Source organism: Triturus cristatus, chromosome 1_2 (genome assembly GCF_964204655.1).
Source record: "Triturus cristatus chromosome 1_2, aTriCri1.1, whole genome shotgun sequence".
Taxonomy (NCBI): Eukaryota; Metazoa; Chordata; class Amphibia; order Caudata; family Salamandridae; genus Triturus; species Triturus cristatus.
The window spans coordinates 1,137,762,106-1,137,776,072 of record NC_140580.1 but is presented as its reverse complement, the minus strand read 5'-3'; the positions used below and the strand labels follow the sequence as shown (position 1 = coordinate 1,137,776,072).

Sequence of the window (13,967 nt, the reverse complement as noted above, 5' to 3'; positions counted from 1 at the left end):
ACACAAAAAAGTAGATGTGACAAAGAAGTCTACAGCAATTCCTAAAGAACTAAGCACTGTTGTCCTGTCTCTATTTTACCTTACCTAGCAGAGGTGCTAGAAAATGAGTTGATGCTTTATGAAACATTTACTAGCTGTCGTAACGGGATGCTTCAATTCTATTTAGGGAAGGGAGGTGAGGATTGATTATGCTGTACTATCTTCACCTTATTTTTGCAGCAGCCATATTAAACATAGAAAACAGGACTTCATTTCCCATGATCCATTGGGTAAAAGTTAAGCAAAACAATTAAACCAATTCATGGTCAGGAACCCCATTTATAGTCCCTGGTTGCCCTTGCTGCCGCCTCATTCTTCCTGCGACAGAAGCCTACTAGATTTGTCCTTAATTCCTGTTAGATGAACCTGATCCCAAAGAGACCTGCAAAACCATATCCTGTAAATTGACTATACCATATCAAGTCATAGCCCTATAATCCAAAATCAATTTAAATGGACATAGGATAAACAGCCTCATACTTTAAAACTGTGTATCTAAAGTAGAAAAAGTCACAATTACGAAGAATATTCTATCCTGGGTGGGAGAAATACCTGCGAAAGCACTGGGTGGGTTAATCCTAGTCTGTGTCCTTCATAGAATTGAAGATTTCTGTTACAATAGATAGGAAATGTTTCATTCTATGTCAGGACCGGAGGCAAGGATTATGCTGGTTTAAAGCTTATCCACCACCAGCGATGCAATGCACGTAACTGGTTTAAAGTAAAACCTTTTAAAGGTGGAGTCTGACGACCAGTCCGCTGTATTGAGGATGTCTTCCAGATGAACACCCAGAGCATATACTTTTGAGGCCATAACCCCCTCTTACCCAATGGGTGCCAAACTCCTTTGTATCAATGCCAGCTTCTTGCATGGTCCATTTAACCCATCTGGCAATAGTGGTAGATGAGACCGCCTAATGCGGTTCCTTAAGGGCAATCAGGAGTTGCCTCTCTCTCTGGGGACGGATCTCTGGTGTCATTGGCTTTAATACATTGGACTAAGCATAGTTTGAGGTAATCTGCAAAGGAAGGATAAGAAGCAATACGTGAATTACATTTCGTCCTTTATGAAATATGGAAAGTAACCCATTCTGGGGTGAAAACTGTACCCATTATATACAGAGCTCTAACATCCGAGACCTGTCTACAGGATAACAGACATAACAGTCTAACCAGTTTGGCTGATATCACTTTCCTTGAGAGGTATTTGTTTGACTGCCGAGACAGAATAAGGTTCAAGACCTTGTTGACATCCCACAGGGTGCAATACTTGGGTTCTGAGGGAAGGGATAGTCTGATGCACCGAAGAGGTGTGCGAACAAGTGGAAGCTCCCCTACCAGGTGGTGACCAATGTGGGAGTGACCGACTAAAATTGCAGTCTGAAGGTATTGACTGGCCTGTAAGCCATACCATCTGAGGTGGGTAAATTCAGTACATGGACAACATCTTCCCCCTCAGGATACAAGTGTCTCTGGTGACATCTGCACATCCATGGAGACCAAACCGATCTATAGCATTTAATTGTGCTGTCTGCCCAAGCTTTGAAGAGTAGGGACACAGCGTGTTGCCAACGTCCTGGGACTTTCCAGCATTCCCTGTAATCTTCCATGACAAATGATGAAGAGATCAGTGCAGGAGCAATTAAGGAGGTCCAGAAATTGGGGTAGACTGATTGGAGAATCCCAGGAAAGTTCTAGAAGAACTGGATACCATACTTGAGATCTCCACTTTGGGGTCACTACCACCAGATCTGCCTGCTACTGCCGTACCTTAGCAGAGAGTTGCATGATCATCGTGAATGGGGGAAACGCATACCTCTTTTCCAACTGCCAGTTCTGGAGGAAAGCTTCAGTCGCTGCTGCGTTCCAGTGTGGCCTCCAGCTGAAGTATCTGTGAGCTGATGGTCCAGACGAGATGCAAAGAGGTCCATGAGAATGCACTCCACTTGTCCTGTAGCTACTGGAAGAGTGGTTGGTGTAATTTCCACAAGTTCACATCCTGTAGAATTGGGAGTGCCCGTCTGCCACTCGATTTTGATTTTCCTGGGAGGTGTCTCGCCTTAACTGAGATCTGGTTGTAGACAATAGTCCCAGAAATTTCTGGTAGAGTTTGAAAGGGCTTTCGACCTCGTACCCCCAAGTTATTGATGTACTGTACTGCCTCTACATTGTCCATTTGTAGCAAAACGCAGCATTGCACCATATTCTTGGTCCAACACTTGACTGCGTACGAACCAGCCATCACATTCTAAACAGTTGACGTGGAGGGATTTCTCGAGAGATTACCATTTTTCACATGTGGACAATTTCCCACACTTTGTGCTCCAATTCTATTACCATGTCTGGAAGGGAGCTGAAAATCTCCCGCCTGCTCCATGCCTCCATGTGGGCAAGCCACCACTGTATCTCCTCCCGGGCTTCCTCCGACAAAAGAAGTATCTGGGCGTAATTATCTCCAAAGGTGGAAGGCTTTTAGTTGCTGTAGCATGGTTAGTGGAGAAGCCCTGGAAATATTGCTTGAATGGAAGAGAACAGCAGTCCCACTACCCACTCCATTTGCGGAGGGAGGTGTATGGTCTGGCCGCCCTCCGACGCAGCTATTTGCCATCTATACCATTGTTAACTCTGCTTTGTTAGCTACAGCCTGAAACCTCTTTGACTTCTACAGACAAATTGTGCTTCCTATCACAGTGCAGCCGGTATTTGCGAAGTCCTCTAGTCTTGACTACACAACTTCTTTTCTTTTTACTACAATCAAAGAGTATCATTCAGAATCTCATAAACCTATTTCACTGTTTGAAAATAAGATAGCTTTCATGATAGTTGCACCAAATGAATCTGTAATATGAAAACTGCATAACGAGCAACATGTTTAATCTATTCTGATGGACCATTGCAGGGGGCGGGTGAAATTGAACTCTGCCCTGTGGTTTATGATGTCACAAGAGGCCCTTGATCACAATATTGAACTTTATTACATGGTTGCCAGTTATGAATCCTATCAAGTATGTTGGGCTCATCCTAGATTATTGCTTCCATATTGGTTCATATCTTGCACTTCTTTCGAGGCTGCGTTCATATCGATTGACCCGAACAGTTGTTCGATTCCCTCAGCAGGTAGTACATGTGTGCAGCGCTTGAGAAGCTTGAACTGGGCCCCCAAATATTAGCTTGGGAAGACTGCTACATGCTGTACCTACCTCCAGGGTAAAGAGAGCGCACCATATTTCCGATAGTTATGCTATCTTCAGTGGCACAAGACAGGGTGCCTATTATCCTGGCTCTTTTTTCTACTAGTGCTGGAACCCCTGGCAGTCAAGATATGTACACTCCACCACTTTGTGAATCTCCCAGTCGCAATCCCTGCAAAACATTCAGGGTGTTAGGTACACTATTGACTGACGTAGCGTGTGGCACATTACAGGCGTCAAATCACCTCAGCCAAGTTGAAACTACCAATGAATAAATGAGGCCTCAGTGCACCCGACTTTCATAGTTATTACTATGCTGTGAAATTACAGTGGCCTGCTTACTGGCTGGCTGGACAACTCCTTGCTGAGACGAGTTTTACAACAACCCAATTTGGTCCGGTGCCCTGACTAGCTCATTTTTCCTCCTTGCAGACTGTCTCCCTGCTACTCAGTGTAGCGCTTACTTGTTTGCTCAACACTATGGGATATACACCTACTATTACTATGTTAAGCCTCCCCTTGTTAGACTGGACTATCTCCGTATGTAAATCAAAACATTTGAAACAAGTGGGCATGACCATGCTTGGCGATATGTTTGAGGGCACAGCCTTTATGGGTTTCCAGACCTTGGCGGAGCGATCTGGCATGCCAAGAGGTGGATTTCTCACATATGGAAGAATATGCCATGTGATACAGACAGCCTGGAAGGTGGCACACACAGAGCCCCCTATGCACGCTGTGTTACAAACACTCCACACAATAGGTCATGGGAAGAGATGGACCACCTGACTTTATAGAGCTGTCCGGGAGCATGAAGGGGTGATATTCCTGCTCTTCCGGCAACACCGGGAAACCGATTTGCTACACGTTGTAGCGACCAGGACTGGCAGGCTGTGCTTTTGAGTATCCCACTAAGATCAACTAATATTAGATTTAAACATACACAGATCCATGTTGTCCATAGAGCTTAGCTTAAGCCACTGAAGCTAAATGGATTATTTTCCCTGATTTCTGCAGAGTGCCTTAGATGTCATGGCACGCAAGTAAACCTCACACCCATGGTTTGGACCTGTGCGATGCTGCGTGCTCTTGGGTCGGGGGTGCTGGGCCCACTGACTGAAGCCATCGACATGTCTGTTCCGGATACTCCCAGCGCCGGTCTATTGGGGATGTATCTCTGTCCAGAGAAGGCGTGAATGACCAGTCGCTTTGAAGATCTGGCTCTTACCAGACGCAGGCAGTCCTCGGACCCACCTCTGTATCCCTCCACATGATGATACTAAATTACAGCGCTGTGCACTTGCTGAGTGTGGGAAAGTGGGTTTCTGTTGCAGTACCCCTCACTTTTTGCCTCGCTTTTGATGCAACTTTGACTGCTGTCCAGGCTCCCACTACCAGTGTTCTTTCCCTAAAACTGTTCCACAATAAGCAACTTCAGCCTGCATGAACAGATATGCCCCTGCTATATTTAAGTCAATTCTTAGAAATTATAAGTGCCAGGGCAGCCATAGAGAGTACATGGGCTGGAAACTCGACAACTCAAGTTCCCCAGCATCATGATGGCTTCTTTGAACTCAGGAGTGTGTGGTACCATGCGACTCCCCTTAATAAACCCACACTGATGCCAGTGTTGTATTTATTGTACCATGTACTCGGAGGGCACCTCAGAGGTGTCCCCTGAAAACCTACCCACCCTGGTGTGGGAACTGACTGGCTTTAGGCAGCCTGCCGCCACCACCGGACATGTTTCTGGACTCCTGGGTCGAGAGCCTCTGCTCTCTGTGGCCTGAAACAAAGCACTTCCTGGGCAGAGGTGTCACACCTCCTCCCCTAGTATGAGCACAGTGCTCGAGAGTGAAACTTCAAAGGCCTGCCGCCTTTGTAATGTGACCACAGCCTCTGCTGCCAGCAGCTGATGGCAGCCCCCGGTTCAAACCCCCACTTTTGGTGGGAGAAGTGGCAGCAAAACTTAGGAGCAAGAGGCTAAGTAAAGTACATCTTTCAGTGCCCAGCATCTTGAAGATGGTGGGATTTATCCTATCAGATCTAGGGCTATGCCCCATCCCACAGCCGGTGGCATAATAGTCTGTGTAGCCACCGCAGGTAAGGCACCCATTGGTCCCTACCTGCTACACCCCGGTAACGCCCCTAAATCTAGTATTTAGGTGGTTCCCCCAGACCCTGATACAGTTTGTGCCGAATTAAGAAGAGCGAGGACGAAGAAGACGCCATGCAGAGAAGACTGAAGACACCAACAGACTTGGCCCCATCCCTACTGACCTGTATGCAGCTGAATCCCTGCAAAGAAAACTATGCCTGTCCTGCAACCAGCAACCTCCAAAACCCTGGGGAGGACTGCCTGCCTACGAAAAACACCAGATCTCCTGAGGACAGCAGACCTGTCCCCCAGAAACCAAGACAAAGGACTCTGGTGCCCTCCAGAACTACGAGTCCTGACCACTCTGCACCCAACAACTCTGTCGTGCGTCCAGGTGGGCCACCAGTCCAGAAAAGGTTCCCCAGCAATCCTGAGTCAAAGTCCAGGGTTGGCTAACCCCTCCTACACTCCACGACAATGCCTGCAGTGTAAGTCCAAAGCCTCCCCCCAACCACGACTGACTCCGGTAAGAGAAACCTGACGTCAAAGGACACCCCTGCACCTGAAGCCCCTGGGCCTTGGAGAGCTCGACCAATGGTGTCTCTGCAACCCACAGCATCCCAACTTCTGCTGTTGCTGGCAGTATTAATTGAGCCTCCGGTTCGACGCCTGCAGTCTGTTTCCAAAACCAAGGCTTACATTGGGCGCCCGACAGTGTTTGCACCCTGCATCCGGCCGCCCCTAGACTGCTGGTGGTGTATGTATGGTGCTGCCTTGTGGCCCCCCTGTGCTTGCCTAAACCTCCGAAGCTTGAACCGAGCAGCCACTTTACTTACCCCCAGTCTCCATCGGTTAACATTGGGTCCTAACTCCAGATTTGACTTATGTACCCGGCCGCCTGTACCCGGCCGCCCCTGTGCCGTGGGTGGTGCAGTGTTTGTGCTTACCTGAAACTTGCCCTCTGCTGACCTCCAACCCCGAAGTGTGGGACTGTAAGTTGTGTACTTACCTGCAAAACCGCATTATTGTTTTCCTCCCATAGGTTAACATTGCAAAGACTGAAAATTGTAAGTGTGCACTTTTGATACAGAAACATATTTTTATTTAAAAACGTACATGCTTCTCTCAATGTTTTGTGGTCTTAGCCAATAAATATATCTAGGTACTATTTTTATAAATTGGTCTTGTATTTATTCATTGAGTGTCTCTCATTTATTGCCAGTGTGTGTGCATTAACACAGCCCTCTGATAAGCCTAACTGCGCGTTCACAGTACCACAAAATGGAGCATTAGTGTTATCTACTTAGTCTCTGTACAACCTCTGGAGACCCATTGGACTCACTATACCCCTTTGTGGTATAGTATATATGGTGAGCCAGCCTCTCACACTGAGAACTTCTTGTTCAGGGAAGAGAAATGGGGCCTTAGATGTTTCCTGATTGTTGACCTTTGGGAAATACTTTTACAGGAACATAAGCTCCTCATTCCTAATGATGATTGGCCCCTTGAATCAATTGCCATCCTTTCTTGACACATTTTGCCCTTGTCCTCCCTCTTTATTACAATCGTGAATTGTTTATGCTGAACTGTAATGCATATCCACTCACTCATTTCTAGCATCCTTTTTGAATTTGTTCTCTCCCTTTGTGATGACCATGAACATCAAGGTGTGTTCTGGATTTTTTTCCATGCACACTCATGCATAAAGTGAAAAAATTAAAAAATCTTGCATTTCCTTTGCTTTTTCTAAGACTACTCCCCAATTTCTTACAATCAAATTAAATGTGTTCTCGCCATGAATAATATGTGCTTGCTTTTTTTAAATTTGATAGTAATTTATTGCACTGCTCATTGAAGTCTGGTAATGCAATAGAGTGAAATACTTCTAATTAAAATTGTGATCTTGAAAAGACATCACTTGAAATTAAATGAAGCCCAGTTCGCCAAATTTTAGATCAGAATTTGATTGGATGGATTCTTTTGATTGTGATTTCAACAAAAAAAAGTTGGACACAAATCACTCTAGGAGTCTTGTTATTAATTTTCCCACAAAGATTTTATGAAAAGTTATTGACTTATTTGTTTCTCTGTACTTCAGTGGCGGGAGCTTTAGGTACTGCATTGACCTTCTTTCATTGTTCAATGTTGCAGGTTTTAAAACCAGAGGGCCTGATGAACCGCAAAAAGCCAAGAAAAAAAAGAAGCCTCGAAAGAGAGCCGGGAGCAACCGGTTGTCAAGCTTTCAGCCAACCTCTAAAGTTGCCAGGCAGAGCACAGCAGAAGGGCAGAGCAAGATGCTCCCAGATGTCACAGGTGAGTAAACCTTTGCAGGGCTGTATCCTCTGTGCATGGCATTGGGCTTTAAACCTCATAAGGCACCTATGTAGAGAAGAGAAAGCACCTTCGAAAATAACCACGCTTGTAGTATGCTTTTATGTTCAGATTTTTTTATTAACATTAATCATGATGTACTATTGAGCACATTACAATTGCGGCTTGTGCGGGAGGAAAAGCCCAAAATAGAGATTTACCAACATCATATTTCCAAACAAAATAAAAAGATTAACAAGGACTATAACAAAACCCCAACAATGTAGTATGGTTTTTACCATTTTTCCCTGTAGCTCATTTCCATGCCCCCACCACAGTATCATTACATCTGTATATTACTAACACATGGCAAGGTATGCCAGACCACCCTGTGCCCCTTGTCACATTAACAAATCTTGAGACAGCTCCTCCTAGACAACTGCTGCTGAGGCACAGCTGTCCACCGGGGAACAGGACGATTTGCCTCCAGTTAGTGTTGAATAACCCAGCAAGAAGGACCTGAGCTAAGCTAGCAGTTTCTGGTACCAAATTGTTGAGCTTTTTATGCCTTACCTCACCATGTCACCTGTAAAATTTGGCGAGTATCAACGCCAGAGTCTCATAATGTGTTTATGTAATTTAATAGGAAGTGTTGAATAGTCATAATCATGCGTACAGCGGAACTAATATCTAGAAATAGGTTGTTCTTATTAGATTTATTTGAAACACATTTATTTGAAAACAAGGTACTTCTACAAAACGTGCTGTACCTAGTATCAAGGGTTACACACAGGGAAGCGAATGTGATCTGCCCAGAATCAGAGAAGCTTTGTCAATTCCCAACACCCATATTTGAACCCAGATGTCTAGATCCCAAGAACATCAGCTTTGCCACTAAAGCATATTTGCTCCCTGTAGTTGCCGAGTTTGGTTTCACATGTGCCTGCTGATTGTGTTGAGTTTTGTCTTGGCACACTGGGCTGTCTTTCATCGGTCTAGGGTAATTTCGGTATCTGCAGATCTTCTAGAGTAAGAAAACCTCCACTACTTGTTGCCATGTAATCATGACCATCAAATGACAATAGAGAATAAAACTAAGTGCCACATTGCCTGATTTAATCAACCCCTTACCCATTAAATAAAGAATTGTGATATTTAAGTACAACACTAAAATGTCAAATTGAACAATAAAGAACGTGTGCCTCAAACACCTGCAGTTAGCTCTGTGTTTCTAAATGTTAAGCGAATGCTTCTCTGCGTTGGGTTGCTGATCAGGGTCGCATGTCCTGAGATGCAATTTATGATCATTCACAAAGAGGCAGACCGTGTCAGTGATTCGTATCTCTCGGGGAATCCAAAGTGAAGACCTTGGTTGTTCTTAAAACCAAGAAACGGCTGTGGCCCAATCCTACTGGATAAAGGGAAAGAATGCTCTGAATTATACAGAAGTTGCCTTAAAGGCTGCAGCGGCAGGGATGACCTGTGTGGTTTATCACATCTTCTCAGCAAAACATCCTCATTTTTGCTTTCATTTTTCAAAGTTGTATTAACTTTTGAAATTCTGTCTTTGGCCTTTCATCTGGTTAACTCCTTCCTACACCACAGACAAATTCTTGGCTTTTTGAGCTGTAATTAAGACCTCAAAGAGATCTCAAAGACAGGAGTCCCCAAAGACTGATATAAAGGCACCATCAGGTGATTTTCCTTGGTATTTGACAATGTGTCACCAATTAGTTAAAATATTAAAAGAATTGACCTGTTACTGGATAACCCTGCCTCCCCCAGGATATTGTGGCATAGATTAGCAAATTTAGCGGCAATAAAACTGAAATTTAACAGCACCAAAATTGACATTTTGCAGCAATTTATTTTGCTGCAGTTCTTATGTTTATCATATTATTAACCCCAAACATGGAAATTGTTTTTGTACGTTCCAACAGAAAATGAATATCTACCCCAAGACATTATTCAAAGTCTTTGTACAGCCAAGTCTTCATCTTGGGTGTTTTTCTCAAACTCTTCTGTGGAGCTGAAATCTAGTCCAACATGCTGCAGCTGAGTGTATTGCAAAAACACGAAAGCATGGTTGGATTGCTCAGTGAGTGAGCTAGGTCTGTTGCTCCTTTCAGCATTTACAGAGCTAGTCACACAGTCCTTGTACACAGCTGCCACCTGTGACATGCGATCAGCCATCCCACGCCAAAACAGGTCAGTGCCAATCACCCCTGAAAAGGATGCCTGAACTTCTTATAGGTCTAAATGCTCAGAGTAGAGGCAAAGTTATGAACAGAAACCTCGCTTAAACCAGTAATGGACCAAATACCTACTCATGTCCTGGGATAGAATGCAAAGTTGTGCAGGATTGAACAGACAAATTAGCCTTAATAATTCAATCCCTGGTTGCCCATCACATGTGTACTTGTCCACCTTTTCAAGGCCATTCCCATGGAATGGTCGCAGAAACACCAGGAGTGAGTACTGAATTATGTGAAGTGCATATGGAGTTCCTCCAGAAAATCATACACCTTCATTGTCGCTGGTATCGGACTCTGGAAAAGTTCCATCAGACTTAAAATGTGTTTGCATTTCTTTTCCACAACGCCCAACTGAACTTTAATGCACTTCTTTCTGTTACTGTTAAGAATCGTTTGCATTTTCATGGGAATCAGCGGAAGAACTTGCTGAGTTCCTTCTCAGATGCAAAAAATGCTTGCAGTGGTAGTGGAAACTAAGAGTTTCACCTGGTGCTACAAGGGTCCGGTGCAATTCCTGGTTTCACTCTAAGTGCCTCAGCAGGGTGTTGTAGTTGGGGTTGGCTCCTGGCGAAGGAGTGTTGCCACACTGGCTCAGAACCAACAGGTGAAAAATAAAACTATGTTCTATCATCATTCTATTTTTCGTTTGTCGGCCCTGAGCCAGCGCTGTAGGTGTTTGGAAATCTCAGCGCACCTTGCATCTCTTTATCTGTACACCTCTGTGTGCTTGTGGTAGGATCTGTCTCTGTAACCTCCCTAGCTATGTTGTGTGTGAGCGAGAGTGTGTATGTGTGCCTTCTTGCATATGTTTCATTATTACGTGTGTCTACCTTTCTCCAAATGTGAGCAGGTGTCCATACATTCTAGTGTGTTTGTGTGAGCGTCTTTCTGAATATTCTTGTGTACGTTTTTTGTGCCTTCCTGCGTATAGTTAATAGCACATATACATTGAAAAAGTTTAGGTGAACATGATGCATACCTTTGAAATGTCTGTGGATGAGTTTACGTGTGTATGTTTGTTAGTTTTTGAATGCCTATTTGCATATGTGTGCCTCATGTGTTTTGTTGGTATACATTCATGCATATTTTTGTAGCATGGGTACCCCCCTCCAGGAGTATATGGCCGGGGTTCCTCCTACTTCGTATATCTTTCTGGTCTTACATTTGCATAGGGGTGACTTTCTTTCTGCATTTGTCTGTTTTAGAAACCTTTTTGCATGTATTCGGTTTGTTTGATGCTTCTCGCTCATGCTTGCATAAGCACGTACGTAAACCTGCATCGTACCCCCAAATTTGTGCTGTTCGCCCCCACCAGCTCATTAGTAGTGCATTTTGACATTTAGATTACTTTATACAGCATCGGCTTTGGTATTTTTCACTGTAGCAAGTCACTTTCAGCAAATAGATTTACAAAGTTGATTACTGATTGGGATGATTGAATCCTGGATGGAATAGGCGCTCACTATTTGCAGTAAGTATTTAGTAGCTCAAATTATTACTGTAGGTGCCCAGGGAGGAGGTAATCATCCAACACCTCAACATTCAGATGAGCAGCTCTGTACAAACTTTAAATCAAGCCCTGGCACACAATTGTAATGATTATAACAAGTCAATAACTTAAATATCAAGGCAAATACATAAAGAAAATGAGTAATTTAATGATTTTCCTGTTGTGACTCCAGCCAACACGTGTTTCGTCGTTCGGGACAAGACACCCGCGACTTCCTCAGGGCTTTAGGTCAATGAAACAGTCTTATGTGCCTTCAGACTGGTTATAATTCCGTCCCAGCCTGAATATGGCTGGGCAAGTTGCATGTATTCCACGGAAAACGGTTATTCTAGCATATATCGACGATGCACAAAGTGGAGTAAATCTCGTGCTGGTATGGGGGCTGCGTATTCAATCAGCCCGTGACGCGCTGTATTGAGCAGCGTTGGAATCTATGTTCGATCCACCGGCACCTCAGTTTGGCCGCAAAGTTCTGCAGAATTTGATTGAATACACAGCCCCCATACCAGCACGAGATTTACTCATTGATCACTAGTAAGAGTGACGCCAGGTAACAAAGGTATAGATTGGATGCTCCTAACCCACCATCGTAGGGGGTGCGCTGACAGGTTCAAAACGTCAAGCGTGGCTGTGAGTTGTGCCATAAGAATGAAAATGTTCCTGAATCCATCTCACGAAACCAGCAGCAAAGAATTGTGTGTGGAAAATAGGAGAGGAGATAAAGGAAGCGTGGTAATATTTTCTTCACATGATGTTCAGTGGGAGCGACTGACACCTCCAAAGATTGTCCCTGCATCTGCACACTAGCAGGGTAATGTTAAGAGACCACATTAATTGGGGATTCAGAACCACCATAATTCCTAGGTATTTAAAACTGAGGCGACAGATAGGAATGGTCTACTGCCAGTCCACACAATCTCGCAAAAGTACCACTGGGACCAGCAAGCCGGGTTGACGATTTAACCCCTGAGCTTCTGCAAAAAGTTGCAGGATCCGGAGACACTGAGGTCCGCTAGGCCAGATCCGCCAGGTTTAGCAGAACATCGTTCCCGTATAGGGCAATGCGATCGACCCCTGCGCAGATACACCCTGTATCTGCGCATCACATCTTATAAGTCTCGCTAGGCCTTCAATTGCTAGCGCAAAAAGGAGAGGGGACAGCCGGCACCCCCGTCGGGTCCCTTGCCTTATGGGGAACTCCTCCGACACCGCGTCGTTGACCTGGAGTCTGGCAGTGAAGTCAGAGTAAAGCATCTTTACCAGCTTGCAGGACCGATGTCTAAAACCTTCTCTTTCAAGCACCTTTGCCAAGTACCCCAATCGACAGTATTGACCGCTTTCTCAAAGTCCACTAGGAGCAAACCCAGGGGACCTGTTAGGAGGTGCTGGTGCGCAAGTGCTACATGGAGACATCTGAGGAACTGCCTTGTGCTCCTCCCGGGCATCAAGCCACACTGATCAGTGTGAATAAGGGACCTGAGGACCAGTCGGAGACTCGCAGCCAGAATCTTTACAAAGATTTTAAACTTCCCCATTAATGAGGGAGATGGGGCGGTAATACACACAGGAGGGTGATGGAGGATGCGACTTGGCTATAACCACAATCATAGCCAGATCAAGCTCCAGTGGAAATGAGGGACCTCTAGCTCCTCATTGTACATGTCCAGGAGAGGGGGCTCGCCAACCAGTAAAGTAGTATCCCATTTTTGCCCCCCACCCAAATACCCGCCCAATGGAAGCCCTACAGGGATGCTTTGCCACTTCCATGGAAAGGAGTTTAATTTCCTGACGAATCAGCACCAGTTGTCTTTAGGTATCTTCATCAAAACCTAGGCCAGAAGCTCTTACAGATGAAGCACCTCGGTCTCCAGCTGGGTCACCCGAAAGTGGCGCTGTCGTAGGATATTTTTGGCATGATCCCTAACAGTGTCCTTACATGCCCCTCTCACCCCCAAGGATACCTGGTGAACACACCAACCCAGCTGAAAATACTGCTGAATCTCAGAGGTGCCTGTGGCATCCATAGAGGCTCAAGGACCACGTTGAAATCCCCACCTAAAAGGGTAAGGCCAGGGGGGGAGCCCGGACACTAAATCAATGAGGGTGGACTTAAAATCCAGCACCAACGGGGGAGTGTATATGCATAGAAGGTTCAGTGAACGCCCCTCCAAGGAGCCTGTTATCACAAGGTCCCGGCCCGAGGGTCCGGGCAGACCTGGGACACCACCATTGAAAGAGAGCGCATGAGAAGAAGGATGGCCACCCTCCGGAACCATCTCATGAAGCTCGCATGATAGACACTATCGTATCCTTGCTACACAAGAAATAGACAGTCCCCTCGGGGTGGGTTTCTTGGAGCAGTAATAAGGAGGGAAGAAAGTGCTGGGTGTACCATAACACCACAGAACATTTGATTTTGTCCAGGAGACCGTTTACGTTCCAAGACATAACACTCCATGGAGTCATGGCGGGCCTTTGCTGACAATGCAAGCTGAAGTCAGGCTCCCAGAATGCACCCATGCCAAGTCATGATGAACACCATAGGTGCAGGCCGTAGTGTGCAT

At 45.3% G+C, this 13,967-nt stretch overlaps 1 protein-coding gene across 1 annotated transcript in view; it reads left to right on the top strand.

Moving 5' to 3' along the window:
- The window catches only part of LOC146868835 (surfeit locus protein 6 homolog), a 189,806-nt gene that overhangs the window by 110,630 nt on the left and 65,209 nt on the right, over positions 1–13,967 (top strand). Inside the window, exon 3 of the mRNA XM_085624356.1 lies at positions 7,480–7,641. Coding sequence (XP_085480482.1) covers positions 7,480–7,641 — 162 coding nt within the window. The remainder of the gene's footprint in view (positions 1–7,479; positions 7,642–13,967) is intronic.